The sequence below is a fragment of the Chiloscyllium punctatum genome, chromosome 1 (assembly GCF_047496795.1).
Source record: "Chiloscyllium punctatum isolate Juve2018m chromosome 1, sChiPun1.3, whole genome shotgun sequence".
Lineage (NCBI taxonomy): Eukaryota > Metazoa > Chordata > Chondrichthyes > Orectolobiformes > Hemiscylliidae > Chiloscyllium > Chiloscyllium punctatum.
The window spans coordinates 33935083-33955293 of NC_092739.1; the positions used below are offsets into that span (position 1 = coordinate 33935083).

Below are 20211 nucleotides of genomic sequence, written 5' to 3' on the forward strand. Positions count from 1 at the left end.
AGGCTGGGGTGGTTTTCCCTGGAGCATCAGAGGCTGAGGGGTGACCTTATAGGGTTTACAAAATCATGAGGGGCATGGATAGGGTAAATAGGCAAAGTCTTTTCCCTGGGGTGGTGGAGTTCAGAACTAGAGGGCACAGGTTTAGGATGAGAGGGGAAAGATATAAAAGGGACCTACGGGGCAATTTTTTCGAGCAGAGGGTGTTGCATGTATGGAATGAATTGCCAGAGGAAATGGTGGAGGCTGGTACAGTTGCAATATTTAAAAGGCATCTGGATGGGGAGATGAATAGGAAGGGTTTAGAGGGATTTGGACCAAGTGCTGGCAAATGGGACTAGATTAGTTTGGGATATCTGGTTGGCTTGGGCGAGTTGGACCAAAGGGTCTTTTTCAGTGTTGTACATCTCTTACTCTACATAATGACCAGCATCAGTAAAGTTAGGGAATTCGGAGTTTGGGGGGTGGAGGGGGTGAACTTCAGACATAAAGAACCCAGATGGAATGGCATGCAGTATGTAATATCACATTCTAAATATTGCTTGTAGCAATGTAATTTCACTGTTATGAAATCATGCATGTACAGTGCTTGTTTGTTTTTGTGCGAATTAATGCGATGTTTCTAATATCCAATACTTTCTTACATTGTGATCGCAATATCTTCAGAGGATAGATCTCCTTCAAAATCTGGAACGCCACCTCACGGAAATGGTCTGAAGCATTTCTGGGATCAACACGTACAGAGTGGTCACAGAAAAGGACCTTCAAGTGAAGGTAGAACTACTCCACAACCAAGAGCAACATCAAACAGATTATTTTATGCATCTGACAATAAAAACACAAGCAGCAGCTTCAGTGAATATGATACTCATAGCAGTCAAGATTCAAGGGACAAAGGCAATGGTAGGAATAGAAGTAAGGGTAAGGTTTGGAAACCATCACGGGAAACATTGAACGTGGACAGTATCTTTGAGGATGGTAACAAAAGACAAAGTAGTCCAAAGCACAAATCAAGCTCTTCTCACCAACCACTGCATAACAGAGGGCTGAATGCTCATGATGTATTGAAAGAGAACAGAAGACACAAAGAACTAACGACTATATATGAAGATGAACTCAAACAAGGAGGTGGAAATTCTTTGGAGGCAGATGGAAAGTCAAATCTAGCAAAAGACAAAAGCGTTGTGACTGAAAGCTTAAAAGTCCATAATGCTAGTCATGTTCAGAAAATTGAAGCTGTTTATGAAAGTAACGATCGACTTAGCAATAACTCTGCTAGTCACCATACTTTGACCATGGAAACACTCCATGGAAAGCACTTGAAGAATATTCAGGATTCATTTAGTAACAGGTAACTATTTTTTGGCTTTAATTATCAGAGAGGCCTAGTGTTAGTTCTAATTCCTTAATGTATCAAAATGCAAGTGGTAAAATAGTGTTTATTTTTATTTTCCGTTCTTTTTAATCCATGCTATTTCCTAGTGTGCTAAGATCTCTAAATATTTGCAATATTTCAAAAATTTATTCAACTGTGCACATTTCCTATCTGTACACAACCTTTGTGTCAAATTTCATTTTTTATTAATTCCTATATGCAAATTTATAATCAGACATAATCATGCTATTGGTATAAATTTTGGTTCATGAGGAGGGTGTTTTGTGCCATTGGCAGCACAGTTGCAGCCTTATTTTTTTAAAACCCTTTGTCTTCCTGAGTGGTTGATTTTAGAGTAAATATTTTAGGCATTGTACCAGTGTTCCTTATTCATTTCTTTTATGCCAATAGTGACGAAATATCATGGGAAAGCTTGTGTTTCCAATTGCCCATTTCGTCTTGTTCTCCCCATTTTTTTCTCTCCACTTAATTTTGCCTCTGCTCTCAAGTTCCACCACCTCTACAGTTGATTCCCTGTCCTTTTGCCTTAGCCCTCTCTGCTGCCTTTTACCTGCCCTCAGCCACCAAACCAGCCATAAAGGGTCACTAGATCCAGTTCTACACTCAACATCCACCTGACATTCATTTCTTTGTCACATGGGCTTTTCCCTTGGCTTTGCCATATAGCTATACTTAATCTTGCCTTCCTTATCCACTGACCTCACTGAACCACCTGCCTTCTAGCAGCCTGCATTCATGCTCCAATTTACTGACCCTTCTCTTCTCCCTGGGAGAAAGTGAGGACTGCAGATGCTGGAGATTAGAGTCAAGAAGTGTGGTGCTGAAAAAGCTCAGCCGGTCAGACAGCATCCGAGGAGCGGGAGAGTTGACGTTTTGAGCATAAGCTCCTCTTCAGGAGTGTTGGGGTTTGCCAGGGGGCTGAGAGATAAATGAGAGGGGGTGGGGCTAGCGGGTAGGTAGCTGGGAATGCAATAGGTAGAATAAGATGGGGGTGATGGTGATAGATTGGACCTGGAGGGTGGAGCAGATAGATGGGAAGGAAGATGGACAGGTAGGACAGTTCAAGAGGGCATTGGTGAGTTGGAGGTTTGAATCTGGGATAAAGTGGGGGTAGGGGAGATCAGGAAACTGGTGAAATCAACATTGATCCTGTGTGGTTGGTGGGTCCCAAGGCGGAAGATGAGGTGTTCTTCCTTCAAACTTCGGGTGGCTAGAATTTGGTGGTGAAGGCAGCCCAGGACTTGCATGTCCTTTGGTGGAGTGGGAGGGGGAGTTGAAGTGTTCGGCCACAGGGCGGTGGGGTTGATCTGTGCGCATGACTGCCAAATTCTAGCCACCCGACGCCTGGAGGAAGACAACTTCATCTTCCACATTGGGGCCCTCCAGCCCCACTGGATCAATGCCGATTTTCACCAGTTTCCTGATCTTCCCCCTAAACACCCCCACCCCCCACAACCTTATCCCAGATCCAACCCTCCAATCGAGTACCGCCCTCTTGAAAGGTCCTACCTGTCCATCTTCCTTCCCACCTATCCACTCCACCCTCCACTCTGATGTATCACCACCACCACCACTTCCCTCCCCCCCCCCCCCCCCCCCACAAACCTTCATCATATTCCCAGCTACCTTCCACCCCCCCCCCCCCCCCCCAGCTCTTCCATTTATCTCTGAGCACCCTTGGGCCCACCCCCCCATCCACAATCCTGATAAAGAGATTACACTCAAAACGTTGACTCTCCTGGCCCTCAGATGCTGCCTGATCAGCTGTGCTTTTTCAGCACCACACTTTTTGGCTCTCACTACTTCTTACCTAGTTTATATTCTCCATCCCTTTCAAACACTGCTTTCACTTGCTCTACCATCCTTAACTTTGAGCCTTGCCCGCTTCCTCCAAACTACTTTTACCCCTCCTATTAACCTCCAAATTCTGCCTTTCCCTTTTGACTTCTAGCGTTTCAGTTGTTCCTTAGTTATCTGATTATTCCTGACACTTTATCCCCTGCCTGACCTGAAGACTACACTTGGGTCTTAACTTACATATAATCACGAGAAGTTGTTATTTTCCTTCACATCATTGCCAGAAACATTTCCAATTATAAATCTCCTTTAGTTATATCATTAATTATGTTCAATAGTTTATGTGCACAAGTAATCCACCTTTTGGCATGGAATCAAAATGGACAACATGTAATTGTGTTCATAATTCTTATATTGTATTCATTTTCTCCATTTTTAACATCTTAGAGCTGCTTTGCATGCATTGCAAAGGAGTTCTGTGCATGCATACCTACATTTCTGCTTCTTGAATTTTTTTTATTATAGATAATGCAAAATCAAAGTATGGTATATTTTAAAGCTGGAGAATGAATTATCTGGATTCAGTCACAGATATGCAAAATATCTAATTAACCATGCCATCTCTGAAGCAATGAACTTCTGCTTACAAAGTTTATAATCTCGCCTTTGAGGCATACCCTCCTAATATCTGCCCCATATGCTCCGGCAAGTCATTTCCTCAGTTCAAGCACAGTGTCTGTCTGAAGAATGTTTAGGACACTTATCTGAATGTTTGATCCCTTAATCTGCCTTCGTCCTGCCTCAGTACATCACCACCTGCTTCTGACCTTGTCAGTCCATATTCTGATAAAACTGTAATGCGTATCTATGTCATCTTCAGATTCTACTTCCTTCCCCCATCCTATCTCATTCATCACTCCATTCTTGCTGATGCCCAGTGCGCACAGATGTACTGCTTACTATGCTTGTCACTGTGCCACCTCTGAAACCAAGCTCTAAGATACTACCAGCATCTTCAAGGTATTATGAGAGCACAAGTCTTATGCTAAAATTTATGCAACATCCCTATTAAAATTTAGAAACACTGACATAAGACCACCTGAAGTGAGAAAGCACCTGGGAAGGATCTGTACTCCTCCAGTCTCTTTCTCTGTCAATACAACTTCGGTTTCTTGGCATAGAGAGGAGTGTTGTATCTGAGCATTCCACCTTCCCGTTTTCCCAAACACCATGTGCCCCGTAGGTGATGGAGACTGCAGTCATACTTTGGACTCTTGAGTCACCTGAGAACTTGACTTTTGTGTGGAAACACCTCATCCTTGACCATGAGAGACTGCCCAAGAAAGACTCGTGCATATGTTTAAATCTTTTCATGGTCTTGCCCTTTCCTAACCCTGTAATTTCTTTAAATTTACAATTCTCATCCAGAACTTGCTATTTCTCCAACACTGGTCTCCAGTGGCACTCCCTCCTATGTGTTTTCAACATTGGAAGCTTTGTCTTCAGCCAACTTGAGGCCTGTGTTATAGAATTGCTTTGCAAAATCCCTCACTTCGGGACAATTCCTAAAACTCACTTTTTGATTGAACTGTTATTTGTCCATCCTAATATCTTTGCCTTTGACTCAATGTCCATTTCTGTTTCACTGTGTAATGTAGTACATGGGTATTTCTTTCCATATTAAAGTCATTGTATAAGAGTAAGTAGTTATAATTGTTTAAAATGTGTTTCAGTCCAATTTTCCTCTACACTGTAGCCTTGTTCATTTGAAGACTATATTTGTTCTTGACTCACTGTGTAACTCTTGGGAAGCACAAATAAGTCGAATATTTCGATTCTGCATGTATTTTCTATTAACTTGCCTATTTTTAAATTACTTTTATGACATTTCAGATGGCAACTGTCAAGGCACATTACACTACAGTTACATACTTTCGTAAAGTTTCTGTAACACTGCCAGTAGTGAGAGGGTGTATTTACAGAAGGATAGATTTCAGTAGGCATTTTTTATTCATGGGATATGGCTGTCGTTGATTAGGCCAGCACTTATTGCCCAGAGGTTGGTTAAGAGTCAACCACGTTCCTGTGGGTCTGGAGTCCTATGTAGGCCAGACCATGTAAAGATGGCAACATTCTTCCTTGAAAAATATTAGTGATTTTACCTCCTAACCCATCTATCTCATTGATCACTCCATTCTTGCTGATGTTACTGTGTGCACACTACACTGGTGGGTTTTTTTCCACAACAATGAACAATTGTTTCATGGTCATCATTAGTTTCTTAATTCCAGATTTTTTTTAATATTGAATTCAAATTCAAACATCTACCATGGCAGGATTCAAACCCAGGTTCCCAGAGCGACACTTGGGTCTTTGGATTCATATTCTAGCAATAATACCACTTGACTATCATCTTCTGTTATAAATCTTGGTTTAGGATTTTAACATTTGAAATAGCCTTCTAACCCTGCTGTGTTTAAGGACTGCAATTGGTCTTGACTGCATGTGTCTGAGTGAGTATAATGTTGGAAGAAAACAACATTAAACCTAAATGTTCATATTGTTCTTCCATTATCAATTCCTTGGGTTAGTTTTTTTTCCTAAACCAAGTTGGAGGTGAAATATTGCTGAATTTTGCAGTTAACATTGGACTCGCTTCCATTTGAAGGCAGATTGAGATTAAAACAATTTTACTTGGAGTCTTACTCCCAGCATAGAAAAATCTTGAGTCCTACCACGCTGAAATATATTTAAATTCAGATTCAAATCTATTTAAAGTTCTGCTGCCTAGTTCCAGTATTCCTAAAACTTATTGTTTGATCAACAACTATAACAGCAAAAGGACTGATGTTTAGACTGATTGTTCTAAACAAAAAAAGTAGATATTTGTCATTGGGGTCTGTTATTCTGGACTTCGTATCAGAAACTTTAATTGGGATACCAATACAATTAGAAACCAGAGAAACCACATTATAGTATACAAGTTACTCTACGGTAAAATTTTTTGAAACCTCTCTTTTTCAAATAAGAAATATATAGTGTGCTAAAAAATAAAATGTATAGGTATTTAAGAATCTTTCTGAATATGGTTGAAATGCAAAAGGATTACGTAAATTCAAATTATTGTGTACAGTGTCGACTGGTGTTGAAGTTGTGGGACTGCCTCAAATAATAAATTGGGTTCTTGGGAGTTTATATCTTATTTCTTTCAATGTGATTTACTTCAGGTCCCAACAAGAATTACAAAAACCTGATGCAAGTCCCAATCATTCACACAGATTTCCACTTAATGAAGGTAAAGTTTGTCCTTTTTTTGTTGCAGCCTAACTGTCACTCATAATTTTGTGACTTATTTTATGACTTATTTTGTGAGTTATAAGTAGGAGAATTTACAATGTTCAAAACGGTTTGATATTTTGACATTCAAATTCCAAACAGAGGTTTGCAAAATTGCAACTGGGTGTGATCTCCAATGTTGATTTTAATTCATATGGAAATAGATATATAATATCTTTTTCATAATTCTGTCTATTAATTGTTGCAGTTATGTTGATTCTTGCATTATTTATCAACTTAGTTTGGATGTATTTAAATTTTTTATATTTGGCATATGCAATTATTGGTACTTAATAATTGTCTAGTGCCTCCAAAGAATAAAAAGAAACATTGTTTTGCATGAATTAAAAAAACCCTTATTGAAACTTTTAGATCCTTCTTTCAGTCACTGAAGAAATGGCAGTTCTTTTTGAATTTGTATCTTACGCTTATTTTGTTGGACATTGTGTGAATAGCTTTTTGGGATAATAGAGTCATGACACTTTGAGCACAAAAGATTTTAAGGCTATTTATTCCTATGCCTTTGAAATATTTGCTTTAACTTTACTACTTTTCACTCTTTAGGTCTTTTTTCTTTATGGCAATTTATCTAATGTCCTTTCAAGCATTTGGATTGACTATGTCAGTAGCCAACTTAGCCATTGTGTTTCTGTTTCTTTTGGTGGAGATGCAATTGTAACCCCTCCCTGCATGCTTATTATTAAACTTATGAGCAACTATTGGAAATAATCATTCCTAATGATGGACACTTTATTTTCCCTTTCTTTATCCACCTATGTGCAGTGTTTGCACTGCTTTTATCAACTCTTTTATAAGTATATCTTTATCCCTGGTATCATCCCAGTAAATTTAAACCCTCTTTCTGATTATAAGGTATGCAATCCCTCATTAGTTTTCCATTCTCTGTTAAAACTAACATCCCATATCTGGAACCAACCATGTTAGGCTGAGTGTTGTGTAATGTGACAGGATTAATGAATCACCTAAGAGTAAAGGCATCTCAGTTAGCAGCCACATTGTAATTGAATTTTACATCTAGGTTGAAAGGAAGAAGAGTATGCCGAAGACTCTTATTTTTAATTTCACTAAGAATCACTGTGGGACTGAAAGCTCAGCGAGCTGAAGTGAACTAGGCTAAGTGAACTAGGTTAAGTTTCAATAAAGAAACAGTTCAGACATTTAAGGTTGATACTTCAGAATGATTGAAATAAGAATATCCCTTAGATGAAGAAAAAATTCTGAGGGGTGGGTACTCCATCCATGGTTAACTGAAAAGATTGACAAAGATTGAAAAGATTGACAAAACATTAAACTTGCGCAAAGGTGAGTTGCAAATTGTCAAAAAGCAGGGAATGTCTAAATGGCAGAGAAAATTATTGAGAGGAAGGTATCCAGAAATGGACAAAATGATGGCAATACTACACGGTATTCAAAAAGGAAAATACTAGGTAAAGTAAGTGCTAATCCTGTGGAAATGAGAATAGGGAGTTAATGGTAGTTAATGAAGAAATGGATGAAATTGCCAAGTATTTGGTTTCTGTTTTCAATATAAAGATTACAAAAAGCATTCCAACAATGGCTGTAAATCACAACTTGAAATTGAGAAAAGAACTTGGTCAAATTGCAATCATTGGGAAAGCTGTACTGAACAAACTGGAGTTGCAGGCTAACATGTCTCTCGGTCCTGATGGACTTTATCCTGGGGACTTTAAAGCAGTGGCTAATAGGTTGTAGATGTGTGGCTATTAATCCTCTAAAAATTGCTTGATCCCTGGAAAGTGTGCAACAGACTAGAAAGTAGTAAGTCGAAATCCACAATTCAAGGAGGGAGAATGCAAAAAACAAACTTTAGACCAGTTGGCTTGACATCTCTTGTGGGGAATATGTTAGAAATGGTCATTTAATGAGGAAATAGCTGCACATTTAGAAATAGTCAAGATAGTTGGGAAGAGTCATAGAAATGTACAGCATGGAAACAGACCCTTCGGTCCATGCCGACCAGATATCCTAACCCAATCTAATCCCACCTGCCAGCAGCTGGCCCATATCCCTCCAAACCCTTCCTATTCATTTACCCATCCAAATGCCTCTTAAATGTTGCAGTTGTACCAGCCTCCACCACTTCCTCTGGCAGCTCATTCCATACCCGTACCACCCTCTGTGTGAAAACGTTGCCCCTGAAGATCTCTTTTATATCTTTTCCCCTCTCACGCTCAACCTATGCCCTCTAGTTCTGGACTCCCCAACCCCAGGGAAAAGACTTTGCCTATTTACCCTATCCATACCCCTCATAATTTTGTAAATCTCTATAAGGTCACCCCTCAGCCTCCAACACTCCAGGGAAAACAGCCCCAGCCTGTTCAGCCTCTCCCTATTGCTCAAAACCTCCAACCCTGGCAACATCCTTGTAAATCTTTTCTGAACCCTTTCAAGTTTCGCAACATCTTTCCGATAGGAAGGAGACCAGAATTGCGCACAATATTCTAACAGTGGCCTAACCAATGTACTGTACAGCCGCAACATGACCTCCTAACTCTATACTCAATATTTTGACCAATAAAAGAAAGCGTACCAAACGCCGCCTTCACTATCCTATCCATCTGCGAATCCAATTTTGAGGAGCTATGAACCTGCACTCCAAGGTCTCTTTGTTCAGCAACACTCCCTAGGGCTTTACCATTAAGTGCATAAGTCCTGCTAAGATTTGCTTTTCCAAAATGCAGCACCTCACATTTATCTGAATTAAACTCCATCTGCCACTTCTCAGCCCATTGGCCCAGCTGGTCAAGATCCTGTTGTAATCTTGAGGTAACCCTCTTTGCTGTCCACTACACCTCCAATTTTGGTGTCATCTGCCAACTTACTAACTGTATCTCTTATGCTCGCATCCAAATCATTTACATAAATTACAAAAAGTAGAGGACCCAGCACCTACCCTTGTGGCACTCCACTGGTCAGAGGCCTCCAGTCTGAAAAAAAAAATCACCATTCTCTGTCTTCTACCTTTTGAGCCAGTTCTGTATCCAGATGGCTAGTTCTCCCTGTATTCCGTGAGATCTAACCTTGCTAATCAGCCTCCCATGGGGAACCTCATCAAACGCCTTACTGAAATCCATATAGATCACATCTACCACTGTACTCTCATTAGTCCTCTTTGTTACTTCTTCAAAAAACTCAATCAAGTTTGAGAGACATGATTTCCCACGCACAAAGCCACGTTGACCATCCTTAATCAGTCCTTGCCTTTCCAAATACATATGCATCCTGTCCAGGATTCCCTCCAACAACTTGCCCACCACTGAGGTCAGGCTCACTGTTCTATAATTCCCTGGCTTTTCCTTACTACCCTTCTTAAACAGTGGCACCATGTTTGCCAACCTCCAGTCTTGCGCACCTCATCTGTGACTATCGATGATACAAATATCTCAGCAAGAGGCCGAGCAATCACTTCTCTAGCTTCCCACAGAGTTCTCGGGTACACCTAATCAGGTCCTGGGGATTTATCCACCTTTACCCATTTCAAGACATCAAGCACTTCCTCCTCTGTAATATGGATTATATTGCAAGATGTCACCATTTATTTCCCTACAGTCTATTATCTTCTATATCCTTTTCCACAGTAAATAGTGATGTAAAATACTCATTTAGTATCTCCCCCATTTTCTGCGGCTCCACACAACGGCCGCCTTGCTGATCTTTGTGGAACTCTATTCTCTCCCTAGTTACCCTTTTGTCCTTAATATATTTGTAAAAGCCCTTTGGATTCTCCTTAATTCTATTTGCCAAAGCTATCTCATGTCCCCTTTTTGCCCTCCAGATTTCCCTCTAAAGTATACTCCTACTTCCTTTGTACTCTTCTAAGGATTCATTCGATCTATCCTGTCTATACCTCACATATGCTTCCTTTTTTTTCTTAACCAAACCCTCAATTTCTTTAGTCATCCAGCATTCCCTCTACCTACTAGCCTTTCCTTTCACCCTGACAAGAATATACTTTCTCTTGATTCACGTTATCTCTTTTCTGAAGGCTTCCCATTTTCCAGCCATTCCTTTACCTGCGAACATCTGCCCTCAATCAGCTTTTGAAAGTTCTTGCCTAATACCGTCAAGATTGACCTTTCTCCAGTTTAGAACTTCAACTTTTAAATCTGGTCTATCCTTTTCTATCAGTATTTTAAATCTAATAGAATTATGATCGCTGGCTCCAAAGTGCTCCCCCACTGACACCTCAGTCACCTGCCCTGCCTTATTTCCCAAGAGTAGGTCAAGTTTTGCACCTTCTCTAGTAGATACATCCACATACTGAATCAGGAAATTTTCTTGTACGCACTTAACAAATTCCTCTCCATCTAAACCTTTAACACAATGGCAGTCCCAGTCTATGTTTGGAAAGTTAAAATCCCCTACTATAACCACCCTATTATTCGTACAGATCGCTGAGATCTCCTTTCAAGTTTGTTTCTCAATTTCCCTCTGACTATTAGGGGGTCTATAATACAATCCCAATAAGGTGATCATCCCTTTCTCATTTCTCAGTTCCACCTAAGTAACTTTCCTGGATGTATTTCCGGGAATATCCTCCCTGAGCACAGCTGTAATGCTATCCCTTTTCAAAAATGCCACTCCCCCCATCTCTCTTGCCTACCTTTTTGTCCTTCCTGTAGCATTTGTATCCTGGAACATTAAGCTGTCAGTCCTGCCCATCCCTGAGCCATGTTTCTGTAATTGCTATGATATCCCAGTCCCATGTTCCTAACCATGCCCTGAGCTCATCTGCCTTCCCTGTCAGGCCCCTTGCATTGAAATAAACGCAGTTTAATTTATTAGTCCTATCTTGTCCCTGCCTGCCCTGACTGTTTGACTCGCTTCTATTCTCAACTGTACCAGTCTCAGATTGTTCTTTCCTCACTATCTCCCTGGGTTTCCCCAACCCCCCCACACACACACCTTACTAGTTTAAATCCTCCCAAGCAGCTCTAGCAAATTTCCCTGCCAGTATATTAGTCCCCTTCGAATTTGGGTGCAATCCATCCTTCTTGTGCAGGTCACTTCTACTCCAAAAGAGATTCCAGTGATCCAAAAATATGAATCCTTCTCCCATACACCAGCTCCTCAGCCGTGCATTCATCTGCTCTATCCTCCTATTCCTGCCCTCACTAGCACGTAGCCCTGGGAGTAATCCAGATATTACTACTCTCGAGGACCTCCTTTTTAAATTCCTGCCTCTCTGTAATCTCTTTTCAGAATCTCAACCTTTTCCCTTCCTATGTCGTTGGTTCCAATATGGATAATGACCTCTTGCTGGCCCCTCTCCCCCTTGAGCATTCTGCACCCTCTCTGAGACATCCTTGATCCTGGCACCAGAGAAGCAACACACCATTCTGCTTTTTCGCTCCTTGCCACAGAAACATCTTTCTGTACCTTGGACTTCTGAATCCCCTCACACAATTGATCTCTTGGAAGCCGGCATACCCCTAGTTGCATTAGAGCCAGTCTCAATATCAGAAACGTGGCTGTTCGTGCTACGTTCCCTTGAGAATCAATCACCCCCTATGTTTTCCAAAACCGCATACCTGTTTGAAATAGGTATATCCACAAAAGACTCCTGCACTAGGTGCCAGCACCAGTCCTCCCTTGATTGACCAATTTAACAGTCAACCAAGTTGCCAGTCACTGAGCATATCAACAGCTGAGTGTTGAATCACCTATAGCTCTTAGAGCTGTAATTAGCCTGCATCATCTTTCCAGGCCAGTTCCCACAACACAAATCAGTCTTTGTATTTTTTTTAAAATAAGGTGCACTTCAAAGTTCAATTCTCAACTGCAATCTAATTGCAAACCAAAAGATGAGAAAAATAAAAGCAAATTATTGTGGTCTCATCAACAGATGGTTGTATTACCATGTTGGTAGGCACATTAAAGCAGCAATAACACGGTCCATTTGGGTTCTGGCAGGTTTGCTTTTTCCCATGCCCCATCACAGCCTAAGTTTTAATATGGACAATATTGGAGAGTTGGCCTACTTGTATTATCTCTTGACAACTAATCCAGAGAATCGGGTAATATTCTAGCGACTGGATTTGAATCCCACCATGGCAGATGGAGTTCAATTCTATAAAAATCTGGAATTGAGTCTAATGATGACTATAAAACCATTGCTAACTGTCAGGCAACCCCCCCCCCACCGGCTCACTAATATCATTTAGGGAAAGAAACTGTTGTCCTTAGGTGGTCTGGCCTGCATGTGACTCCAGACTCCCAGCAATGTGGTTGACTTTTAACTGTCCTCTGGGTAATCAGGGATGGGTAACAAATGGGCCTAGCCAGTAATATCCCCGTCCATTGAACGAATATTTAAAGCAAAAGCTGCATTTAAGAGGACGATGTAAAAGTGACTGCCCTTAACAACAAGACAGCATTTGAGCAAGGCATCAAAGAGTCCTAACAAAATTGAAGTCTGTGGTAATAGAGGAAAACACTTCACTGATTGAACTCCTATCTGGCGCATTGGAAGATGATTGTCATTTTGGAGGCCAATCATCTCTGCTCCAGGCCATCACTGCAGGTGTTTTTCAGGGTGCTTCCTAGATGCAACAATTCTCAGTTGTTTCATTTGTGATCTTACTAAATATGGTCGCAAATGGGGATGTGCACTGATGATTATATGAAGTTGAGTACCACGTACAACTCGTACTGAATCAGTTTGTGCCAAAATGTAGTAGCCGCCTAGATAACATTCAGGCTTGGACTAGTAACTGCCACAAAGATTTCAGTTGATCACAACTCAAACAAGAGAGTCTGTTGATCTCCTTTTGACATGTAGTGGCATTGCCATTGCAGAATCCCACATTCTCAAGCTATAGCTACAAGAGCATGTAAGAGGCTGCAAATTATGGTCAGTAACTCATTTCCTGATTCTTCAAAGCCTGTCCACCAAAAGGTATAAGTCAGTAGTGTGATGAAACGTTCTTCACTTGTGTTGTTGAACCTGTATTCATACACACTCAAAAGTCAACACTATTTTGAACATTCACTTCCTCCACCATCAGCACAAGGTGGCAGCAGAGTGTACAATCTCTAGGCTGTACTGTAGCAACTCACCAAGAATCCATCAGCCTCTTCCAAATTTACAATCTCTGTCTCCTAGAAGGACAAGGCCCAAATTCATGTGGGAGCAGCATTACCTGAAAGTTTCCTTCCAAGTGATACCTCTAATTTGGAACTGATTCATTGTTCCTTCACTATTATGGGATCAGCATCCTGGACCAAAACCCTTCCAAACAGCACTGTAGTGTACCATATGCAATGTGGTGGTTCAATCAGGTGACTCACTGCTACTTTCCCAAGGACATTTTGGGGATGGATAGCTTTGTTAGCTATGCTTACATTCCATCAATAATAATAAAACGCCAACTGTATTTTCTATATCAAATGTCTATATACATTGAACAGAAAATGCCCTTAAGCTTTTCTTCGTTTTTAAAAAGTGAGCCATTACACACTCAGCATAAATGTGGTCAATGACATTTGTTGGAAGAAATTCCAATTTTGCATTAAGGACAAAATCAAGAGTATCATGGACCAAACTGGTCACAACTGCATTTCAAAAATAAAATTCAATCATGTTTATATTTATTTATTTTATGATAGACACTTTAATCCAAAGAACTGTAGAGCACAATTGCTAAAGCAAAGCTTTTTTCGTGGCCAACATCAATTTTTTTGAATGTACTATCTTTCCATTCAAATTGAAAGATTTCCTTAAAACTTTTGCTATTCTAAAACCTTGGATACTTCATTCTGAGTAGCTGCTCTGATATGTCATAATGTTTTTCTTCGGGGCAAGCAACAAATTAACACCCCGTTGTAAACTGTACATTAAGCTTCTAAGATACCCACTCTGACATATGATTATTTTAGGGGTTATCTAAGCAACCGACCATATTTCTCTATTCAAAATTGTTTGCTGCTTTTAGCCATGCATGGTTATCCATGTCAGCAGAAGAGAAAAATAACATGTCTATTTATAAAGGGTGGAATTCAATGTACAGTCATCCTGGCATTAGATGTGAAGGGCATGGGGTTTGCCAAAGTGTTGCATTTTTTTCTAATCAGTGCTGGCAGGGCTCTGTTGCCTCCATCAGTTGGCTATATACTATTGCTTTTGATTAAAATCCATGTTAATATGCCAATATAGTTCATAAATTGTGATTGTTCACTGTTTGAAAGTTTTCTGCTAATATGAGTGATGAATAATGCTGATCCTTCAAAGTTTCTCTGAATACTTTCAGAAATGATAGGACTAAAGATGTTTAAAGTGAAAAAAAAATCAACTGGTTGATTACTACTTTGTTGATATGGATGGTAACTAGTGAGAGTTGTTAACAGACTTGTATCTACTGTGAAGTAGTTCTCCATGCAAGCTATTAGTTGAAGTTACTTTGAAAGAGCGGGGGGGGGGAACTGTTCTTATCCGGATAGATTACATCTCATCTTCATTTGATTAAAAAAATTAAGTGATTAGTAATTGTAGGTAGTTTATATTAAGTTATTTGTGAGTGAATTCACTAAATTATTGCCAAAGGATCAATGCTGTGTCTGCATCATACTTTATCTTGACCAAGTTACTGCATTCCCATTGCAAAATCTCTATGGCACTTGTATTCTATTTCTGTGATGACTGGGAAATGTACTCATGCTTTGGTATTCTGTCAAGTAAATGTTTGCAAACATAAATCTCGACTGTAATGTAATGCTCAAGTGGTCTCTGTCCTCAAAAATGACCCTCAGCTTCCTGCCATTTCAATGCACCAACATGTTCTCTGGCCAGCATCTCTCTCTCGGTTTGTTAGTGCTCCAGCAAAGCTCTGCTCGACCTGGGAGAGCAACACATCAGTTTCTGCTTGGGAACCCTGCAACCTTCTGGACTCAATTTCAAGTTCAAAAATTTTAGGGCCTGAGCACCTTCCCCCATGTCCTTACCCCAATCCCCAGACATTCGGCCTTGCCATCATATAGGCTCCTATCACAAACGACCCATTATCGGCAACTAGCAGTCCCCATTAGTAGCTATTCGTTCTCCCAAACGGACCCTTACTTATTCCTTTGCCTGCTTTTCTCTCTCGCTGTGCTTCATCTCCACCTATCATTTACTCCTATCCTTCTCCCATCTCTTAAGCAAAAAAAAACTTTGTATTTAGCAAATCAGTTTTGAAGAAGGGTCACTGGGCCTGAAATATTAACTCTGCTTTCTCATCACAAATGCTGTCAGACCTGCTAAGGTTTTCCAGCATTTTCTGTTTGCGTTTCAAAAGCCTGTGATTGAGCAACTATAGCTAAAATCTGATGACTAGTTAATCTAATGTGCCACTTGTTACTGTAATTAATTTAAACTTTGACAGGTCTGTACATCTTGTGCAGATAATAGAGCCATGTTTATTCCACAACTAATAGTTGAAAAGAGTTTAGAGATAGAGCTGTAGAATGGTTACAACATGCAAAAAGATAATTTTGGCCCATTGTGTCTATGCCAGGTCTCTGCACGGTAACTCACTTGTCCTTTCTCTGGCGACACAGTAGATTTTTATCTGCAGATAATTATCTAATTCTCCTTTGAAACCCATGGTTGAGTCTGCTTTCTCCAAACTCTCAGGCATTCCATTCCAGAATTTAACCATATGCTTTGTGAAAATGTTTCTCCTCATGTTGCCTTTGGATCTAAACTTCAATGCACTCACATTCTTGCACAACATGTGAACAATCTAGAATGTTTCACAAGAACATGAGCTATTAATTATTTAAGAAGCAAAAAGTGTAAATTATCATCTGTTTAAGCATAGGCTTGTCAAAAAAGGAATTTTTAACTTTGACAGTTTTTCTCCTGTTAGTGTTCTCATCTTCACTGATATGTGATTATTGCTGGAAATAATATTTCCTTCAGGGTTGCATGTCTATTCGCCAATTTGGATGGACAGTTATTAATGATTCATGGATTTGTAAAACCTCAAGTGGAACACTAAGACGACCATAGTTGTTTTTGGCCTTTACCATAAATTGTTCCTTTGCTACTAGTTCCATTCACTAGCCTAACCACTTCCTCAGGCCAAAGTAAATTGAGAAGGTTGAGTTTTCTATATGACTCCAAGTAGATGGAACTTTAGTCCCTGCATTGCAGAAACCTTTGCAACCTGTATGTATCAACTTTAGACAGTTCACTGCTAAACTTTGTAGTCACACATAACTCAACTCAATTCACTTTTCCTGCTGCTTTCCTTGGCAACCTTCCATCTTTCATAGTTAGGCAGCATGTAAACAGGCTCCTTGGTCCAACCAGTCCAAGCTGAACATAATCCCAAACTAAACTAGTCCCACCTGCCTGCTCCTGGCCCATATCCCTCCAAACCTTTCCTAGTCATCTACTTATCCAAGTTTCTTTTAAACGTTGTAATTGTGTCTCATCTGCCATTTCCTCAAGAAGTACATTTCACATGTGAACTGCCCTCTATTTTTAAAAAAAAATTGCCTCATGTCTTTTTAAAATCTTTCTTCTCTCAACTTAAAAATGTGCCTCCTTGTCTTAATTACCCATTCGAGGGAAAAAGACACCCAACATGAACACTATCTATACCCCTCATGACCTTATTAGCTTCTGTAAGGTCACCTCTCTACCTCCTATGCCACAGTGGAACATGTCCCAGACTGTCCCGCCTTCCTTTAGAACTCAAACCTTCCATACCCAGCAACACCCTGGTAAATCTCTTCTGAACCTTCTCTAGTTTAATATTTTCAGTCTATCAAAACTTTTTCCTAAGCATATTCTATCATCATGCCACATAATGAAGCCTGTTTGCACATCCCTTTCCTCCCTATATTCAAGGGTCAACATTCATTAGTAAAGTGATGGAAAATGTTATCAGGTTGCACTTAAACAATAGTAACCTGATTATTGATGTTCTGTTTGGGATCTGCCAGCGCAATATCTTTTGACCTCATTATAGCCTAGATCCATACATGAAATACAGAGCTGAACTCCAGAGGGAAGGTGAGGGTGACTGCACTTGACATGAATACGCTATTTTGTTTGAATGTGGCAAAATTGTAGCGTGGAATCTAATATGAACTATAATGGGAATTAGGGGAATCTCTTCATTTGTTGGAGTCTTATTCAATGCAAAGAAATGTGATTGTAATTAATGGAGGCTAATTATCTGAGTCCCAGGGTATCACTGTGGAAGTTCCTCAAGATAGTATGCTTGGCACAAAATCTTTAGCTGCTTCCTTAATGACTTTCTTTCTATCATAAGATCAGAAGTGAGATGTTTGGTGATTACAGATTCTTCAGTTACTGAAGCAGTTCAAATCTGTTTGCAACAGAACCTGGCTGATAAATGATAATACAAGTGCCAAACAATGGCTATCTCCAGTAAAACTGAATCTATCCATCTCCCCTTTACAATCTATAGCATTGCCATCACTGAATCCCCAATATCAATGACTTGGGAATACACTGAACAGAACTAGGCCAGCAATATAGATACTGCAGCTATAAGAGTAGATCCGGAACTCCATCTAGATTCCCCAAAGCCTGGCCACCTGACCACTTCTCCTCCCCATCCATAACCCTTCTCTCGCACCACCCTCCACACTCTTTATCTGCAACTCCCCCTACCCCGGCTTCTATTCCTGAAGAAGGGTGATACCCAAAACATCTGACTACTCTACCTCCTGATACTGTCTTGCTTGCTGTGCTCTTCCAGTCTCTTGCTTGTCTACTTTGGATTCCAGCATCTTGCAGTTTATTGTTTGTCTCTAACCGTCTACAAAGTCCAAGTCAGTAGTCTAACAGAATGATGTTTACATTTTGGATGAGCGCATCTCCAATAGTGAAGAAACCATACAAAGTGCTTGATTGGCACTGCATCCATTACCTTAATTCTTCTACAGTGCAATGGCAGCAATGTTTTTTTGTTTACAAGATGCAGTTCAGCAGCTTGACATGGCTTCTTCAATATCTTCCAAATCCACAATCTCTGTCAAAGATGTACACTAAGATCTTTTGGAAGACCACTGCCTGAAAATTGCGCTCCCAGCCATATTCCATGCTGACTTGGAACCATATTGCTGTTTGCGTCATTGTTGCTGGGTCAAGATCCTGGACCAACCTCCTTTCCTAACAGCACTATTGGTATATGAGGCCCAATGGTCTGCTACAGTTTAAGAAAATGCCTCATCACCTTCAGAAGATAATGAGGAGCAGCAAATGCTTCATCTCTTTTCCCTTCTAGAGGTAGTAGGGTGGGGGTGTGGTGATGCTTTTTACAGGGTTGACGCAGATTCAATGAGCCAAATGGCCGCTATTTGTGCCGAAGGGATTCTATGACTGTTTTAATCTGAAAATGAAACATGTGTTTAGGATGAGCTACTTCTGTGTACTAGGATTTGATTTATTTCAAATCAAGCTGGAATGTTTTTTTCCTGTCTTCTTTATCATATGGTGACAGTTGTAAGTTGTGAAGTGGGAAGTTCTTGTATGCTTTTTAAACTGATTAAATTTTAGTTAAAATATCTGAGGAAATAAACTGTAGTTCAAGAGGTATGATTTAGATGTTCACATGACTGAAAATTGATAGGATGGTATCAAGTGAGGAAGATGCTGAAAATCAAATCAATTTGTTTTTGATTTGATTTTCAGCATCCACAGTTCCTTTGTTTTATTTTACTCTTGACTCCCTTACTGATTTCACTGATAGTTAGTATTTTCCAGAGTCCTCCCATTTTATGCAATCCCTTACCTCATTAGCTGCCTCAAAATTTATTTCACTTTACCAGGTTGATTTCCATTTGCTTTGCAATCTGTTGATTTCCAACTTCAGTTTACAGCCATAGAACATAGAAGCGCTGTATTCTTCTATGTTCTATTGCTGTAAACTGAAGTTGGAAATCAACAGATTGCAAAGCAAATGGAAATCAACCTGGTAAAGTGAAATAAATTTTGAGGCAGCTAATGAGGTAAGGGATTGCATAGAATGGTAGGACTCTGGAAAATACTAACTATCAGTGAAATTAGTAAGGGAGTCAAGAGTAAAATAAAACAAAGGAACTGTGGATGCTGAAAATCAAATCAAAAACAAATTGCTGGAGAAATTGTGGCAACATCTGTAGGAAGAAAGCAGAATTAATGTTTTGGGTTCAGTGACACCTTCAAAATTGAGAGTCACAGAGATAGGGCAGGAAAGCGAAGTTGAGGATTATTAGATCAGCCATCATGTCCTTGAATGGCTGAACATGCTTGATATGCAGAATGGCAAACTTCTGTTCCTGCTTGTTATTGTCTTCTGGGCTCTGTGCATATCCACAGTTCCCTGAAGTTAGGGTTAGTTAACGAAGCATTCTGTACTGTAAACGTGAGTCTAATTTATCAATGCACACTAGTAATCATTTTAAAGTCTTTATAATTCATTCACATGATACTTAATTGCTAAATTCTGGAACATTTCATTTACACCATCAACTAGCTACAATAAAGTGTAATTAATTTTTATCATAATGCTAATTGGATTAAGTGCCTGTTAATCACCAGAAAATGAAATTTCAGTTCACAAGAGATTAGATGTGTTGTGATCTAGATCAATACTTATTGACAGTATAGGTGTAAATCTCTCATTAGTAGCTATCACATGGTATTG

At 39.9% G+C, this 20211-nt stretch overlaps 1 protein-coding gene across 2 annotated transcripts in view; it reads left to right on the plus strand.

Annotated features, from left to right (window-relative positions):
• The window catches only part of LOC140491295 (inactive ubiquitin carboxyl-terminal hydrolase 53-like), a 100455-nt gene that overhangs the window by 58162 nt on the left and 22082 nt on the right, over positions 1-20211 (plus strand). For both annotated transcript variants that reach the window (XM_072589321.1, XM_072589405.1), the window contains exons 12-13: positions 664-1348; positions 6418-6485. In XM_072589321.1, coding sequence (XP_072445422.1) covers positions 664-1348; positions 6418-6485 — 753 coding nt within the window. The remainder of the gene's footprint in view (positions 1-663; positions 1349-6417; positions 6486-20211) is intronic.